The sequence below is a fragment of the Eptesicus fuscus genome, chromosome 1 (assembly GCF_027574615.1).
Source record: "Eptesicus fuscus isolate TK198812 chromosome 1, DD_ASM_mEF_20220401, whole genome shotgun sequence".
In the NCBI taxonomy this organism is placed as follows: Eukaryota; Metazoa; Chordata; class Mammalia; order Chiroptera; family Vespertilionidae; genus Eptesicus; species Eptesicus fuscus.
The window spans coordinates 7,897,931-7,914,949 of record NC_072473.1 but is presented as its reverse complement, the minus strand read 5'-3'; the positions used below and the strand labels follow the sequence as shown (position 1 = coordinate 7,914,949).

The window sequence follows — 17,019 nt, the reverse complement described above, 5'->3', positions numbered from 1 at the left end:
TAATAGAAACAGACTTAGAAAAGTTCCATATTAAGGTTACCAGAGAGGAATTTTACAGCATATTGGAACTAATTCAAGAAATTAGATGATAAGATGGAACCAAATGGAAATTCTAGAATTGCAGTATACTATAACTGAAATTAAGAAGTAAATGGAAACTTCAGCAGCAGACTAGACACAGCTAAAGAGAGGATTAGAGATCTGAAAATGGCCAGACTGAATACAATAAGAAAAAAGAATGGAACATACAGAAAAGGGAGTAGGAAATTTGTGGGCTACAGTGAAATGGTGAAATGAAATTGTGCTTAAAATAGTTTTCTGTAACAGAGGCCTGACCTTAGTATGAAATTTCCTGCCTCAATAAAGCAAAACAACCACATGGGGGAAAAGCTAGAAAAGCTGAAAGTTAACGTATTTATATGTAGACATACTAAAGAAGGAAAGGAAAAAAAGAATGGGGCAGAGGCAATATTTGAAGTTGTATGGTTGAGAACTTTCCAAAATTGACTAAATCTTCAAGCCACAGATTTAAGAAAAGCCATGAATCTCAAGCAGGAAAATACAAAGAAAACCACACCTAAATGCATTATAGTGATGCTGCTGAAAGCCAAAATAAAAGAGAAAAATTTTTAAGTCGGTCAAAGAGAAAAAAAAATCAATAATTTTAAAGGAGCAACAATAAAACTGACATCTGACTTCACAGTGGAAGTCAGAGAACAATACTTCAAAGTGTGAAAGATAAGAATGCCAGCTTAGAGTTCTATGCTCAGTGAAAATATCTTCCCCTAAATTACATGAAATAAAGACATTTTCAGACAAAAACAGAAAATGTATCTCCCTTAAATGTACACTAAATGAAATATGAAGGGCATTCTTTGGGCAGAAGTAAAATGACCTCAGATGGAGCCAGAGAAGCAGGAAGGAATGGAAAACAACAGAAAAGGTAAATACAGGAATAAGTCTAAATCTAAATGTAAATGTAAAGTATATAAAAACAATAAAGATAATATCCTGTGGGTTTTAAAATATAGAGAGAATTAAAATATAGAATAACAATAACCAAAAAAAGGGCAGAAGAGAAGGAAAATGAAGTTAAAGTGTTCTATTATCCTTACACTAGAGACTCGGCACACGAAATTCAAGTGTGGGTATGGTCCCTAGGCCTGGCCTGCAATCAGGGCCATCTTCCTTGGCTGCCCACAGCTGGCTCTGCCCCTGCCGCCACCCACCCCCAGTTTCCGTTCGCCATTGGGCCATTGGAGCCTGACTGCCGGGGGAAGACCGAGAGGTCGGCTGCTCGCTGGCCCTGCCCCCACTGCGGGTCGCCCTCTGTGTGTGGGGTGGCGGGTGGGGTGGGGGCCTTGGCCTAGTGTCACTCATGTCCCCTGCCACCCACCCCTGGTTCCCCATTCGTCATCAGGCGATCAAAGCCTGCCAGCCGGGGAAAAGGACTGAGAGGTGGTCAGTGTGCCTCATAGTGACTGGTCAGGTGGTTGTTCTGCCATTAGGGTCAATTTGCATATTACCCTTTTATTATATAGGATTGTCTGGGAAGTAGGAGAGTTCCGACTTATAGTAAATTCCAATTAATCAAGGATACATGTTGTAAACTCCAGGGTAGCCCCTAAAAGAATACTAACAAGAACTTGTATAATTAACAATCTCATGAAGGGATGGGGAATAAAATAATTAAAATATTTAATTAATTTAAAAGAAGGGAGGGAAAAAGGAGTATGAAATAGGTGATCACAATAAAAACCAAATAAAAAGATGGTAGATTTAAATCCAAATATATCAGCAAAATTGAGTTTATTATGTCTGTGTTACAGGCCAAGAACCTGTAGCCAAATTACAAATAGCAAATACATTTGTGTAAGGTCACTCATGTTTTGTATACCCTCAAAAATACCAACATTGATAAAGATAACTTAAAACTCAATGTGGTGACATTCATGGCATATAGGTTAATGGGTATTATCAATTAAATGAGTAAGATTACTCAAGGCACAAGAAAACTTGAAATGCTGTGAAATTTTACAGCTCATATAAGAAAGAAACTTGAGCCCTGGCAGGCATGGCTCAGTGGTTAGAATGTCGGTCCATGCCCGAAGGGTCTCAGGTTTGACTTCCAGTCAAGGACACAAACCTGGATTGCAGGTTCCATCCCTGGCCCCAGTGGAGGCAACCAATCGATGTGTCTGTCTCACATTGATGTTTCTTTCTTTATGTCTCTCCCTTTCTCTCTCTCTTCCCCCCTTCTCTTCCTTCCTTCCACTTTTTCTAAAAATCAATGGAAAAAATATCCTTGGGTGAGGATTAACATAAAAACACACCAAAAAACAAAAAAGAAAGAAACTTGATAATGACTTTGTAAAATAATCCTAAACATTTGATAATAATCTTAAACATTTATATGACATTATTAATAATGAGTTATGAAACTGAAAGAAACTTTTCTAAGCTGTCATTAATAAGCTAATCTTAATCAAGCATGATATAAACTGGCTTATCTTTCTAATTTCTCTATAGAAAAGGATATTTCCAAACCATTGTCATGAATTAGTATGAAGCCAAAAATGTTAATGAAAACAAGTATGATAGATATATATCAGGCAGTTAATAGATATCATGTTATTTTTCTGGATTTTGCGATGTTTGTGGAATTTATCAACTTATTTAAATTTGTAATTTATTATGATTTGTAAATCTAATATATGATTTCTAAATATTTTAATACATTCACTTCTCTACCTTTGTATTCATAATTTTATTTTTTCTGAAAATAATTTATTTATTTTTTGTCTTCTTTTTTTAAAAAATAAGTCTTTATTGTTGAAAGTATTACATATGTCCCATTTTACCCCTATTGCCCTCTCCCACCCCCCTCCCTGCAAGCCTTTACCACCCTATTGCCTGTGTCCATGGGTTAAGCATATATGCATATGAGTTCATTGGTTGATCTCTTCCCCCCTCCACCCTCCCCTGCCTTCCCTCTGAGGTTTAACAGTCTGTTCTATGTTTCTATGTCTCTGTTCATCAGTGTATGTTGGTCATTAGATTCCACATATGAGTGAGATCATGTGATACTTATCTTTCTCTGACTGGGCTTATTTCACTTAGCATAATGCTCTCTAGGTCCATCCATGTTTCCAAAAAAAGCACCCCTAAACAGTCCTCATGAAAACTGGATAAGGTCTTATCATCAAGAGTTGAAATCAGTGTTCCTACTGTAGTCACTCTGTTAACCATTAAAGGAAATAAATATGATTTACAGACCTTAACCCAATATTAAAGATGCACAATAAGGCCTACCAGAATTAATTCATTTTTTATTCCTTTTTTCATGTATCCATCCATTTGAGGCAGAATAGTAGGAAGTTTGGAAAATTCCTTGGCAAGTGATGGTGAAACTGAGACAGACAGCTGATTCAGACTGGCCTCATCCAGCACCCTGACTCGCCTGCCCTCTCCCTCGAATGTCAACTCGCTTAAGCATAAAGCCCGAAGGACAATGAGGTTCTGATAAGCATCAAATAATCTTAGGAACAAAGCCTCAGGTCTATTGACCACAGAGACAGAGTTTTGGTCAAACTAGAGATAACATGTAGGCTTTAGTAGTGTTTCAGCTCCAGGCCCAGAAAAGCAGCAAAACCAGATGAAGCAATGCCATGTTGGCATCAGGACCAGAGGCAATGACCAATAACCCCCTACCCTAGCACTGACCAATTAGTAGAGATCACAAACCTCACCCTATATACTCATTTTGATGAATCAACATATTAAAGGAAACACCTGGTAAGCTGATGATTATTCTATTGAGATCCTCCCCTAAAATTCTTGCCTTTAGAAAACAGATAAGAACCCTAAGACAAAGGACCCAGTACACACACTCTCTGGAGCACATCCAGGCCTTCTTTCTTCTGGCATGTATCTTTGTTTTCTTTCTCCTAAGCTCTAAAGGTCCCCATGAGACTTGCAACCAGGGGAACAGCAGACAGAGGCAACTGGTCCTGGACTAACCCCCTGAATCTGTCTCCAACGGTCCTTCTTTTGTTTCCTGAGTCCACACAGCCCAGCTGGCTTACTTCTTCTGCCTCTGTGACTTTCCTTCTAAAAGGCCAAGGCAGCTCTCTGAACAGCCCACTGGATTATTCTCTTCTTTTGCTTTGCACGCTAAATAAACTTCCTCGTGCTAGAATTTATGGCTCTGAATTCTTTCTTTGCCAAACTCAAGAACCAAGGACCCACATCACTGGTAACACATTCATGTATTCCATGAACACTAACCAAGCACCTACTACAGGTTAGAAACTGTTTTAGTGCCAGAGAAATAATAATGAATGACCTACCCTTCTATTTGTGGAGAGCTTGTATTCTAGTGGTGGAAAACAGAGAGTAAACAAGTGAACAAACAAATGAACAAAGTAATTATCAAGAAAATAATACTGGATATTTACCTAGAGAAATAAAGATAAACATCCATATAAAATTGTATGTGAATGTTCATGACAGCTTTATTAATAATCATCCAAAACTGAAACAAACCCTAACATCCATTAACTGAAGAATAGATAAACTGTAGTGTAGCCATGCAATGGAATACTACTCCATATTAAAAAAAAAGAACTACTTATATGTGCAACAACATGAGTTGAAGGAAGCCAAACTCAACTAACTATATACTATATGATGTTATTCATATAATATTCTAGAAATTATTAGAAGCAGGGGTGGAGGAAGGGGATAGACAATCAAGGACATGAAAGAATTTGGGGGATAATGAAAATGTTCTGTATCTTGATTGTGGTGGTAGTGGTTTTATGACTGCATAAGTTTATCAGAATTCATAGAAATGAAGACCTAAAATTTACTGAATGTAAATTATATTACAATCAACCTGAACAAATAAATTGGGTGATAAAATAGTGTTGGTCATTCCTTTGGTTTGAGTAGCCAATAAAGACTTCCTAAAGAAGTGACCTTTAATGTGTAAAATGAACCAGCAGCTTCTTAGCAGTTTTGAGGAAAATCAAATCATTTTAAGTAGTAGCAAGAATTTAAAAGATGACTGTAATAAAAAAAAATCTTGGGAGGTAGAAAAAGAGGAATGGAGAATTTTTTTTCTCTTATTCTGCAAAACATGTTTTAAGAGAGAATTTCTGCAAACCCCACATACCAGGAGGATTTACAAGTGCAAATATGCAAATTTAGTCTATTTTCAAAGGATGTTATTGACAAGCACAGTTCAAAAAAACCTCACCAGGGAGCTATGGTCTATGTCTCATGATCAAGTTTGTGTTTTTTTTTGTTTTCTTCCATACATATTAAGTTACCAGAAATGATAATTAATCACGTAAAAGTCTAACACTTTACAAGATAATATGTGAGAAACAAGGTCAAAGTTCTTTGCTGCCCTTCTCTCCACAGCAAAATTGAAAAGGCTCCAATTAAAAGAGCCTTTCTGGGAAACCCCACTTCCATTGCACCTGCCCTCTGAACACTCTCAGAGTCTGCCAGCAGCTGTGACAGATCCATCACTATGGGGAGACAGGAGTTGAATTTCCTTCCAAAGAGGCAACATATGCTTCAGAAAAAATCATAATATAGAGAAAGTATGAATTGGTAGCTCATGTAATCTCGCCAACAGAGGAAAAAGAACTTAAATTGTCTTCTCTCCCATCTGACTGTTTCTGAGTTATATCCTTTTATAATAAACTGGTAATCTAGTAAATAAAATGTTTCTCTGAGTTCCATGAGCCATTCTGGCAAATTAATTGAACCCAAGGAGTGAGGATTCTGGGACCCTTTGATTTATAGCCAGTTGCTCAGAAGTATAGGTAACAACCTGGATTTGTGACTGGTGTCTAATGTCAGGGGGAGGGGGTGGGTGGGTGTTACAGCCTTATAAGACTGAGACTTCAACCTATAGTATCTGATGCTATCTCTGGCCAGATAGTGTCAGAATTAAGTCAAATTCTCAGATAACCAGCTGGTGGTTTAAAAAATATATATTTTTATTTATTTAAAAGAGGAAGGGAGAGGGAAAGAGAGATAGAAACATCAATGATGAGAGAGAATTATTGATTGGCTGCCTCCTGCACGACCACCACTGGGAATCGTACCATGACCTTTTGGTTCATAGGTCCACGCTCAACCACTGAGTCATACCGGCCAGACAACCACCTGGCGTTTTGAGCATTGCTTGTTGGAGATGTGGGGACGCCCCCACCCCAATTGGAAATTGAGTCTCAGAACAACATTTTCAAGGATTTGAACTTTATTTGTAGCCATTGGACTTTATCATTTAGTTACTACTCAAACATAAACCAAGCTGTATTTATTATCCTCTTACTAGATGTAAAGTGGGTCTGGGTGTCGTAGAAGACATATATCCCATGGAGCTTCCCATATGATTAAGGAAGTAGAAAACACATCTATAAAAGGGACCTAGTAATACAAGATAGGTTCGTTTGGCATTTAATGAACAGGTAAAAACATCTTGGGAAGGGGGAAAAATCAGTGAAAGAAAAGATCAGGGAATGCTTCATAGAAGAGAAGGGATTTGGAGTGAGCCTTGAAGGATTGCTAGGATTTGGATAGATGGAGGAAATAAAGCCTGGCCATCAGGGAGGGGAAAATGAAGTCAGAGAGGGAAGAAGTCAGGTGGCACATCTGCGAGACAATGAGAAGCAGACTTTAGCTAGAGCAGTGTTTGTTCTGGTGAATCTTAGTATAGGAAGATAGGCAGACTGGGAGGTGTAAGAGGACCTGGCCAAAGAGAATGGAAGGATCAGACAGAAGTTCATAATGCAGATCCAGAAAGTGAACTCCACATGTATTATTCAAAAGGTCTCAAAACCTCATCAGTGGAATGCCTAAATTCTCCAAGCCTGTGGCTGGTGATTGTATTGGCCTGCCTGGTTTCTTCTCTCTTCGTTTTTGGGTATCTTCCAATAGAAAATATTTTTAAAGACTGGAAGAGCCTGTGTATCTGGGAGGCATTTGATATTTGCTTATTTGAGGAATTCCTGATATCCTCAATGAGTAGGAGTAGCTAACATGGATCTTAAGAGATTTGGACCCAAAGGCATATAGCAAACTCTCTTCTGTAGTGTCCAGTAGAACTTTCTGCAGTGATGGAAATGCTCTATAGCTGCACTGTCCAGTAGTCACATAGTGCTACTGAGCACTTGACATGTGCTTTGTGTGACTAGAGAATGAATTTTTAGTTTTATTTAAGCTAAATTTAAATAACTACAGCCCTAGTTGGTTTAGCTCAGTGAATAGAGCATTGGCCTGTGGACTGAAGGGTCCCAGGTTCGATTCCGGTCAAGGTCACATGTCTGGGTTGCAGGCTTGATCCCCAATAGGGGGCGTGCAGGAGGCAGCTAGTCAATGATTCTCTCTCATCATTGATGTCTCTCTCTCTCTCTCTCTCTCTCTCTCTCTCTCTCTCTCTCTCTCTCTCTCTCTCTCCCTCTCCATTCCTCTCTGAAATCAATAAAAACATATTTTAAAAAAATAACCACATGTGGTTAGTGGTTAGCATGTTGGGCCATCCAGCTTTAGGTGTCAGGAAAGGCTGAAAACTACATTACCTCATAAATCCCTGGCAATAAATTCAAAGAATATGCACTTCAAGAAGTCTGCATAAATGTAACATTTACCGATTTCTTTACACATTCCAAATCACAGCAGAAAGGGAGCTTATGAACAGTCTTCCATGGGATTGAACAAGGACCACATCCCAATGGAACTGATACATCTGTATGTCCTTAGGATTCATTCTGCCAGCTCCATTCTAGCAAAAATAACACTGCATAATAATACTGAAGCAAGCACAACATAACTTGGGCATTACTAGTATATGCTGCCAACCTTAAATCCAGCTTTAACCTTTTTGCTTACTGGAAAAGAAAACACAAACTCTACTTACCCTTTTCCTGCTGAGGGTCCAATTCAGGTCTTAAATTTCATTACACAATACTGAGGCACCTAGTACAGAGATGGGTATCTAGTAGGAAAGATCGTTATGTAAAAAATATATCCATCCATCCATCCAACCATTCACCTATCTATCCAACCATCTGTCCACCATCTGCCCATCCACTCATCCACTCATCCATCTTTCCATCTTCTCACCCATCTACTTATCATTCCATCTATCCAATTATCTATTTATCCCCAGAATCTATTCACTGACTCGCAAAGAATAAATTTTCTCTCATTTACCCAAATAACGAGAGCTTAATAGAGAGGAACAAATAAGAAGCAGGTGACTGCATGATGCATATTTCAGAGCATGCTTTCAGATACATTCCAAAAAATGGAGAAGAATAATAAGAATGAGAAGAAAAAGTATGCATTCATGAACCATAATTTTAATTGATAAATATGTATTGACCACCCATTTAATACAAGGAACTGTGTGAGGCACTGTGGAAGATACAAGATATATAAGAAATCCCTGTCCTCAACATTCTTAATAATCTACTTGAAAAGTTAAAGCAATGAATATATAAGAGGCTAAAAAAAGACAAATTAGTGAAGTATTTCAAAACAGCAAGGTGAAAGATGTCACAAGATAATAAGTCTCACATTTAGAAGAGGGTTAGGAAATCTGGACTAGAATTGTCCAACTTAGGGCTTTAAGGAGGAGGCTTGAACCAGATTCCAACTGATAGGCAAAATGAAAGATTTAAAAAAAACTCATAAGATTTTAAAATTTGGAGGGATCTTTGAAGTAATCTAGCTCAACTCTACTATTTTATGGATAATTCAACTAAGGTTGGAGAGTTAAATGACTTGGTCTGCCTCCCTCCTAGAGGAAATAATGGCAGAAAAAGGCCTAAAGTGCAGTGCTATCAATGCCCATTCCAAGCCATCCATTACATGGAATAGGGAGTGAAGTCTTCTATTTAGGAAAGGAGAACACATTCTTGACAGTGGATGAGACACAGCATAAACAAGGAAGCAGAGCCAGGAGCTCAGTATAACCACCGTGTATGAGGACATCAGTGTGTATGTAAAGGAAAGAAAGCATGGAAGGCGAGAGAGGGCAGGGACTAATATAAAGGAGTTTGAGTGCAAATCTGCAATGGGTTGGCCATACGAAAACCAGAATTCTGGTTTCTGGGACTGCTTTGAAGTCTCCCTTTGACGCAGTGGCAGCAGTAGAGACTTTTCTAGAAAAATGTTACTCTTTTCATGTTAACAAAGACTCAAGTTCATCTGGAGGGCTGCAGAAGGGAGGTTGGGATAAAAGTAATGACATTGCTGGTCAACCTAAAAGCAGTAGGGATGGATGATTATTACTGTGTGTGTTCACACCTCAGAAGGCCTGATTCAGTAGATTTAGGGTGGGGGCTAAGAATCTGTACATTTTTAAGCTCCCCAATAACTGTGATGATCATAAGGTTTGGAGGGTCTTCTGGTTCACCCATTTTACCAATCTATCCACTACAGACTACCACTTTAGAAAACTCTTTGACAATAATTACTAAGTATATGACTCTTATGATCTAGCTATTCTACTCCCAGGCATATACCCAAGAGAAATAAACACTTATATACCTCAAAAGGCATGAATAAGAATATCCAGAGTAGGTTATTATCAACTCTAAACTGGAAACAACCCAATGTCCATCAACATTAGAACGGATAAATAAATTGAGATATATTCATACAATGGAATACTACATGATGATTAAAAAGAATAAACCACTGCTATGTGCACCAAGATTGATGATTATCACAAACATAATGATAAGCATGAGAAGTAAGATTCCATTTACATCAGATTAAAGAACTGGGAAAAATAATGTGATAATTAAACTCAGAATAGTGATTGTCTCTTTATAGGGGTGGGTATTACCTGGAAAGGAGCATAAAAGAAACTCCTAGGGTGCTGGGACTGTTCCATATCTTCATTGGGGTTGTGGTTATGTTGTTATATCGAACTGTACACTTGTTCAGTTTACTGTATGTAAATTATACCTTATTGAGAAAAAATAGATATTGTGTATGTGTGGATATATATATTTGCCCTGCTAACCTCATGAGGTTGTTATAAAGCTCCAACATCTTTTAAAAATTTAATCAATAGCCCCAGCCAGTTTGGCTCAGTGGATAGAACATTGGCCCTCAGACCGAAAGATCCCAGGTTCGATTCAGGTCAAGGGCATATACCTCACTTCAGTTGCAGGCTCAATGCTCAATTCCAGCCCTGGTCAGGTTGCGCTCAGGAGGCAACCAATCGATGTGTGTCTCTTACATTGATGTTTCTTTCTCTGTCTCTCCCCCTCCCTTTCACTCTCTCTAAAAATCAATGGAAAAATATCCTTGGTGAGCATTAACAACAAAAATGAAATCAATAGATAAGTACACTCTTACATTATTTAAGTAGCTCAATCCCTATTCTTGTTGAACTAGGATAGATGCACTACCTGTGATTCAGATGATCCATCAGCCTTTTTAAGCCTTAGCAAAACACAAAAAGTTAGTTATATGAAAGTTCATAGTAACGTCTGGACTTGGGAAGGATGCACAGTAATTAACTATAAACTCACTGAAAATACAATAGAGCTGACAAAGCATGCAAACCAGCTTTGAAAGCACTCTTTTGCTGATGGTGAATTTGGTCTGCTTTGAAACTCTGGGGAGGGATTCTGTGCAGCTACATCTTTACACCCCACGCCCTCACTTTCCGCCCTACCCCCAACCCCACCCCCATCCCCAAAAGACAGTAAACATCATCTGTACCACTACACTCACAACTCAGAAACAAAGATCTCATCTTCCCATCAAGAAAATTCCCCTCATCTTGAGGTGTCCTCGGCTATTGGTAACGAGCCCCAGACCTTCTGCCTGCTCCAAAGTTTGCCTGCCCTGAATCAATACTTGAAACTACCTGTGGTCATTAGTACCTTGTGGGCAAATGTTCATGGTCACAGAAGGCTGGAGGTGAGGAGCGGGAATGGAGAGACCCTGCCCAGCCGGTGCGATGTGCAAACCTCATTTCTGGGCTGTTAGTTTTCAATCTTTGAAAATGCCGTGTGTGCTGAGCAGTGTACTTCAGGCAGCTAAGTATAAACACATGTCTACAAATACTGATAACATTATCTTATTTGTCCATTACTCAAAGCCAGATCACCTGAGGACTGTTTGTTCCTCTGCAAAATGAGAATCCAGCACCACATGTATTAAAATGTGGGACATTTTCTTTAGAGCATAAATTTTCAAGAGCTGCTTCTATGCCTTTCCTGGTACGCTTTCAAATCCTCAGGTATCTTTAACACCATAACATACAGTTGATTTTAAAATAAAAAGTTCTAGTCTTTGGTTCACTCTACCAATTTTTCTTAATTTGACCATCTGGTCTACGATGTGTCTGGAGTCTATTCATTAGTGTGTCCAGTTTCTAGAGCTCAGAAATACATAACATGCATTCAGCAATTTATGTGAGCATCCTGTAGGTATTTCCTGACTGGTTAATTCAAACAGGTATTCAAAGAGTGAGTATGAACTTTTAAGAATGAATAAATAGAAATTGTTAAGCAGTAGGTTCACACAAGCAATGCAGCTCACAAATATGTATATTTCCCAGAATAAAATATTGTACTGACTCCCCACCCCAAACACTCTAAATGCAATGTATATGGAAGTACATCATCAAAGATATTGGAATTCAAAATCAGACTTGAATGGAGCTTTCTCAAGAAAAAAAAAATCCAATAATGCTTCATGTCACTTAAGAGATTGTTAGAAAAAAAAAAAAAACAGCACACAAACTGTTCAGTTACAGACAGCCAAATACAAAATCAGCTGTGAGAAAAGTTCAACTGAGGAAAATGAATTTCAAGGAAACGACACTCATTTCCTCCTGTTGGTCATTTCTGAAAGAATATTTTGAATTCGAAATGCAGTGGGGCTTTTCTGAAGATTTTAAATTGCTTCTAAGCAACATTTGCCTGGGGTTTAAACCCTATTAGTTGTGATTTTTTTTTTCTTAGTGGACAATTAATTTTGCAGGGGGGAGAAGTTAGGGAAAAGCCATGCTAAATGGATTTGTGTCCAGAAAGTGCACCTCCATCTTAAGCTAATTATTTGTCTTTATTGCGCCCCCCCCCCTTTTTTTTGCCATCCATTCCTTTTTCTTTCTTAAACCAACAGGTAAAACTCCAGAAGTAATCCCCAGAACAAAAAAAAACATGCCCGGAAGGGAATCTGAGTTTGAGTCAAACTTCCTTTCCTGCAAACAGCTCTGTCTGTCCCAACGTGGTAGCTCGTTTACTGAGGCATCCACCACCCTCAGAGAGAATGTAACTGCCCCCCTGTACTTACCTGTCTGCGGAGAGAGCCGTGAGTGTGAAGACGGACACCCCCACCGAGGTAAGCTGTATAAAGGGGATCAGTTTGCAGCCAATCCTGCCAAACAGCCATCTGTCAGCCAGGTACCGGCTGGCATCCACGGGAGCACAGGTTACCAGGAGGAGTAGGTCTCCCAGAGCCAGGCTGGAGATGAAGAGGTTTGGCACATTTCGCATGGACTTCACGGTACAAAAGATCTTGATCAGGGTGATGTTGCCAATGAGGCCTATCAGAATGATGACCCCATAGATTGCAGGGATGACATAGAGGATCCCCGGGTGGAACCAGTCCTCACTCATGGGGAGCTCCACACTGTCATTAGAGATGTTGCAGGACATGCTCTGAAGCCAGCAATCATTTAGAGCCATCCTCTAGATTCTTTCCCCCACTAAAAAATGTCCTCAGCTGCCGTTCCTTAACTTTGGATTTTGCAGTTGGGTGAAGATGAGGACAAAAATCTCTGCTAGGCTCCTTATCTTCTTTAATAAAAATACTCGGAGTACATATAGACTATGGCATCCAAACCCTGTCACTATTTTGATGCCGGTACTGCTGTGGTCTTCACATGAACAATGCAACACAGTTCTAAATTCGGTCCAAAAAGGGCTTAGAATTAAACCCACTCTGGATCAACTCTTTCTACCTCCATTCCAGTCTGAGCCTCCCTCGCTGCAGTTAACTAAGAACTTTTGGTCTGCTATTTTCCCACGGCATTTCCTGTCTTTCCTGATACTTAGACCCTGAAGGTTTAAAGTGGGTAGAAAAAAACGGCACTGAGAAAGCCTCACATCCTATAGGCAGGATGCTTTGCACGTCACTGGCTTCACCAGCAAACGGCAGCTCTGCTGAGCCGAGGCTCTGAAGAGGAACCAGGGCTACTTATAGACAGAGAATGCCAGCCCCCTGCTGGACACTTCAATCACTGCCCAGCGCCTACTCTCCACCAGCAGCCTGCGGTTCCAACGCCCACGGGGCTTTAACAGATACCTTTGGCTTCTCACTTAAGATGCAGCACTTTTCGGTAGGTATTTTATGTGTTGCTAGCCCTTTGCAAAGGCACTGCAAATCTTTCTGATGCTATGCTCACGAATCCAGATGGAACTCACATCTATTTTGTCATCTTTTCCAATACATTAGAATGACATGTTAAATAAGGTTGCTCTAAAATGAGGTCTGTCTCTAAATGAAAATGCACACAGATGCACAGGGTGTCTGTGTGTAAGCTGTCCCACTCAGCCTTCCCACTGCCTTTTTGAACGGGGATACCAGTGAGGAGAAATAGGCACGGAACTCATGCCTTAAACCTTCAGTAACTGCCTCTGGGAAAAACCAGAAGCAGAACACACACATGTTCTTTCCTGTGGCTTTGCCAGGCCATCCTCATTCCCTCTACCAGGAGAAATTAAATCAGGAGCCAGATGTATTCTTAACTCTGAGATCTTTTCCAGAAAAAATGGATCTCTTCTCATTGGACCTAAAAATGACATGAATTTCCATTTTGATGCAATTATTTACTGAATGCTTGCCACATTTTATAGCAAATTTCCTCTTAGGTCCTGAGTGAGAAATGTACTGTCTGAATACTAAGGAATTGAGGTGTGGAAAAAATAACAGAGTGGACAAGGTGCCAGGAAAGGATTTGTTGAGGAGGTACTATTAGATTGGAGCTTAGACCGTTAGCCAACATTTATAACTCCATTACAAGGGTGTATCTTCAAGACTTATGTGGAACCAGCTCCCTCGCAGGAACATCACAGGAAGCAGTTACTAGCAGATGTTGCCATTGAAGGTTTGTTTTTTTCAGGGTCCATAGGAATAAAAGAACTTGCACTTATCACCATGCCAGGGCTCAGCAAGAAAGCCTCCAACTGCGTTGTCATGGAAATTTCCAGTGGGAGGTTACAATACTGAAATAGTCGATATGCTCCTTCCATAAGTCCAAAGGACCTGTGCTCCTCTCAGCCAGCAGTAGAGAGTTTGATGTTGCACTCCTGGAGGGGAAGAGCTTCTCAGTGGAGATCAGCATCACCAGTAATGAGCCAATAACCATGAGCCTAGTAATTAGTTGATAACAGTATACACTGAGTGGCCAGATTATTATGATCTCTGAACACATAATAATCTGGCCACTCAGGATTTTAGAGACCTAGTGCATGAATTCGTGCATGGGTGGGGTACGGCCAGCCTGGCCAGGGGGAAGGGACATGGGCGGTTGGCTGGCCTGCCTGCTGGTTGAACTCCTGGTCGAGGGGACAATTTGCATATTAGCCTTTTACTAGTGACCTGCTGCACAAAATTCATGCACATTAAAAGGGGATTAATTAGAGGAAATAATTTAATATTGCTATTTGCCCTTTCTCTATAATAAAAGTGTCAGAGATGAAAGAAAATTAGTAAAATGTATATGAAAACCTTCCTCCTGTCAGAGTCTGAGGCACACCACAGGACCCAGAGTCAAGTCCCCGCCCACCCACATGCACCTCAAAATCGCGTGAGACCCAGACCCGGCCGGCCCCCCACATTGGGCTAGATCCAGACCCGGCCAATCCCATCCTTGTCAAGCCCTGCCAGGCAGGGGGCATAGCCTCAGGTCCCCTGGCCCGATGCCAGGACAGGGGGCATGGCCTGAGGTCTCCCAGCCCAGATCGGGGCAGGGGATGTGCCTTGAGGTCCCCCGTCAAGCTCTGCCAGGTGGGGGACACGGCCTGAAATCCCCTGTCAAGCCCTGCTGGGTGGGGGGCATGGCCTGAGGTCCCCATCAAGCCCCGCCAGCAGGGGGCACAGTCTCAGGTCCCCCGTCAAGTTCTGTTGGGCGGGGGGGAGGCCTGAGTTCCCTTGACCCGGCACTGGGGGTGCACCTTGAGATCCCTCTTCAAGCCCCACTGGGTGGGGGGCATAGCTTGAGGTCCCCTGTCAAGCCCAGCCAGGCAGGGGGGGTGCAGCCTCAGGTCTCCTGGCCTGGTGCTAGGGCGGGGGGTGCGGCCTGAGGTCCCCCAGCCTGATGCCAGGGCAGAGGGCGTGGCCTGAGGTCCTCTGTCAAGCCCTGCCAGGTGGGGGCACAGCCTGAGGTCCCTTGTCAAGACCCATGGGGGCAGGAGAGGGCATAGCCTCAGGTCCCTGCTAATTGCTCGTTAAGGCTCCTTATGGGAACTTGGCCTCAGCTGTGGGTGCAGCCATCTTTATGATGGAGTGATGGTTAATTTGCATATTCCTCTTTACTAGATAGGATTATATAGGATGTACACTGAGTGGCCAGATTATTATGGGTTCAGAGATCATAATAATCTGGCCACCCAGTGTATATTAATGCAGTATGTGGACTCTGTGATTAAATCCTGGCTTCCTCATTTATTATCTTGGCAAGTTTTTGGTGTCTTAAGCTTTAAGCTCTTTATCTATAAAGTGGGAATAATTTGTGAACAAAATTATTCATATTAAGACTTCATAATATTTGGCACATAGTAAGTGCTCAATTAGTATTAGCTGATATTGCTATAACTATTATTGTTGTGACTTAGAGAAATTTTAATTTTAATTCTCTTTTTATTGTGATTTTACTTTAGGAAAGCCCAATAAAGTCAGAAGAGCAATTGACCTTGGATCAATAGGCAAAAGGGCCTACTCACACAGGTGCATCAGCAACTCCTACATTTACTGGAAACACATTTATCAAACATCTACCAGTTTTCAGGCACTGCAAAGGCTTGAGAAAAATAACCTGAAGATACATTTTATTATAAGATCCATCATGATCCCAACTTCTCAGCTCATAGTCAGAGGACTTGGTCTCAAAAATAACATAAAAGGGGTTTTCACATAGATTCTGCAAACGATTCTGTTTTTTTCTATACTGGGTTAATAATTTTGCTTCTCAAAATCGCTGTGGTGGCTTTCTTCTCTGATAATTTACCTCTCTTCCTCTCAATGACTATGATTGCTTCTGGCATTGTTTTTATTTTGTCGTCATTACTGGAGGGATAGCCTTATATGAATCATGCCAAAACTCAAAGGAGTTCACCACTCTTGAACTAGAAGAATTAGCGAGGCATTGAACTGCCCAAGGTCATCTTGAGAATTTTGAAACAGAGGTAGCAACAGCAAGCACCTGGCTGTGATATTATATTAAACCTGATATCTTTGAGCTTTTTAACCTTCTGAAAGTTCCTTGAGTATTATTTAAATAGAAATAAACTGGAGCTTCTTAAAAAAAAGTCACGACTTAGACCCCATCACCTCTCTGGGACGAAGCAACTACCTTTTCTCCAGAGAAGAGGACATTTGATCTTAAAGGTTAAGTGTTTGGCAGAACCTTTTGAACAGAGAAAATAGAATGTTCCTAGGGCACAAGCATAAAGGAAAGAGCATGGCATTGAGCAGGGGACAGCTACAAGTCCAGAAAGGCCGTCCAGATTGGAAGAGAGGGCGTGGGGAAAGAGCAGTGTGAAGTGCGACTAGAGGCAGGTTTGGGTGAGATTGTGATGGATCTTGTTTTTGTGTTAAGAAGTTTGGTCCAGAGGGCATATTTTTGCTTCACAAAGAGGACTTCTGGATGTTGTTTCTGTTATTTCTTTAGATACCCCTCTGTGTTGAGTCGGTCTTGCTTTTTAAATCCAACTAGGCCATTCGTGTTTCTTCCCATATAAGTTAAAC

General features: G+C 40.6%; 1 protein-coding gene across 1 annotated transcript in view; it reads right to left on the bottom strand.

Annotated features, from left to right (window-relative positions):
- The window catches only part of GRPR (gastrin releasing peptide receptor), a 34,017-nt gene extending 21,280 nt beyond the window's left edge, over window positions 1-12,737 (bottom strand). The window contains exon 1 of the mRNA XM_008154935.3: window positions 12,343-12,737. Within this exon, the coding sequence (XP_008153157.1) occupies window positions 12,343-12,737 (395 nt within the window). The remainder of the gene's footprint in view (window positions 1-12,342) is intronic.
- Window positions 12,738-17,019: the final 4,282 nt, after the last annotated feature.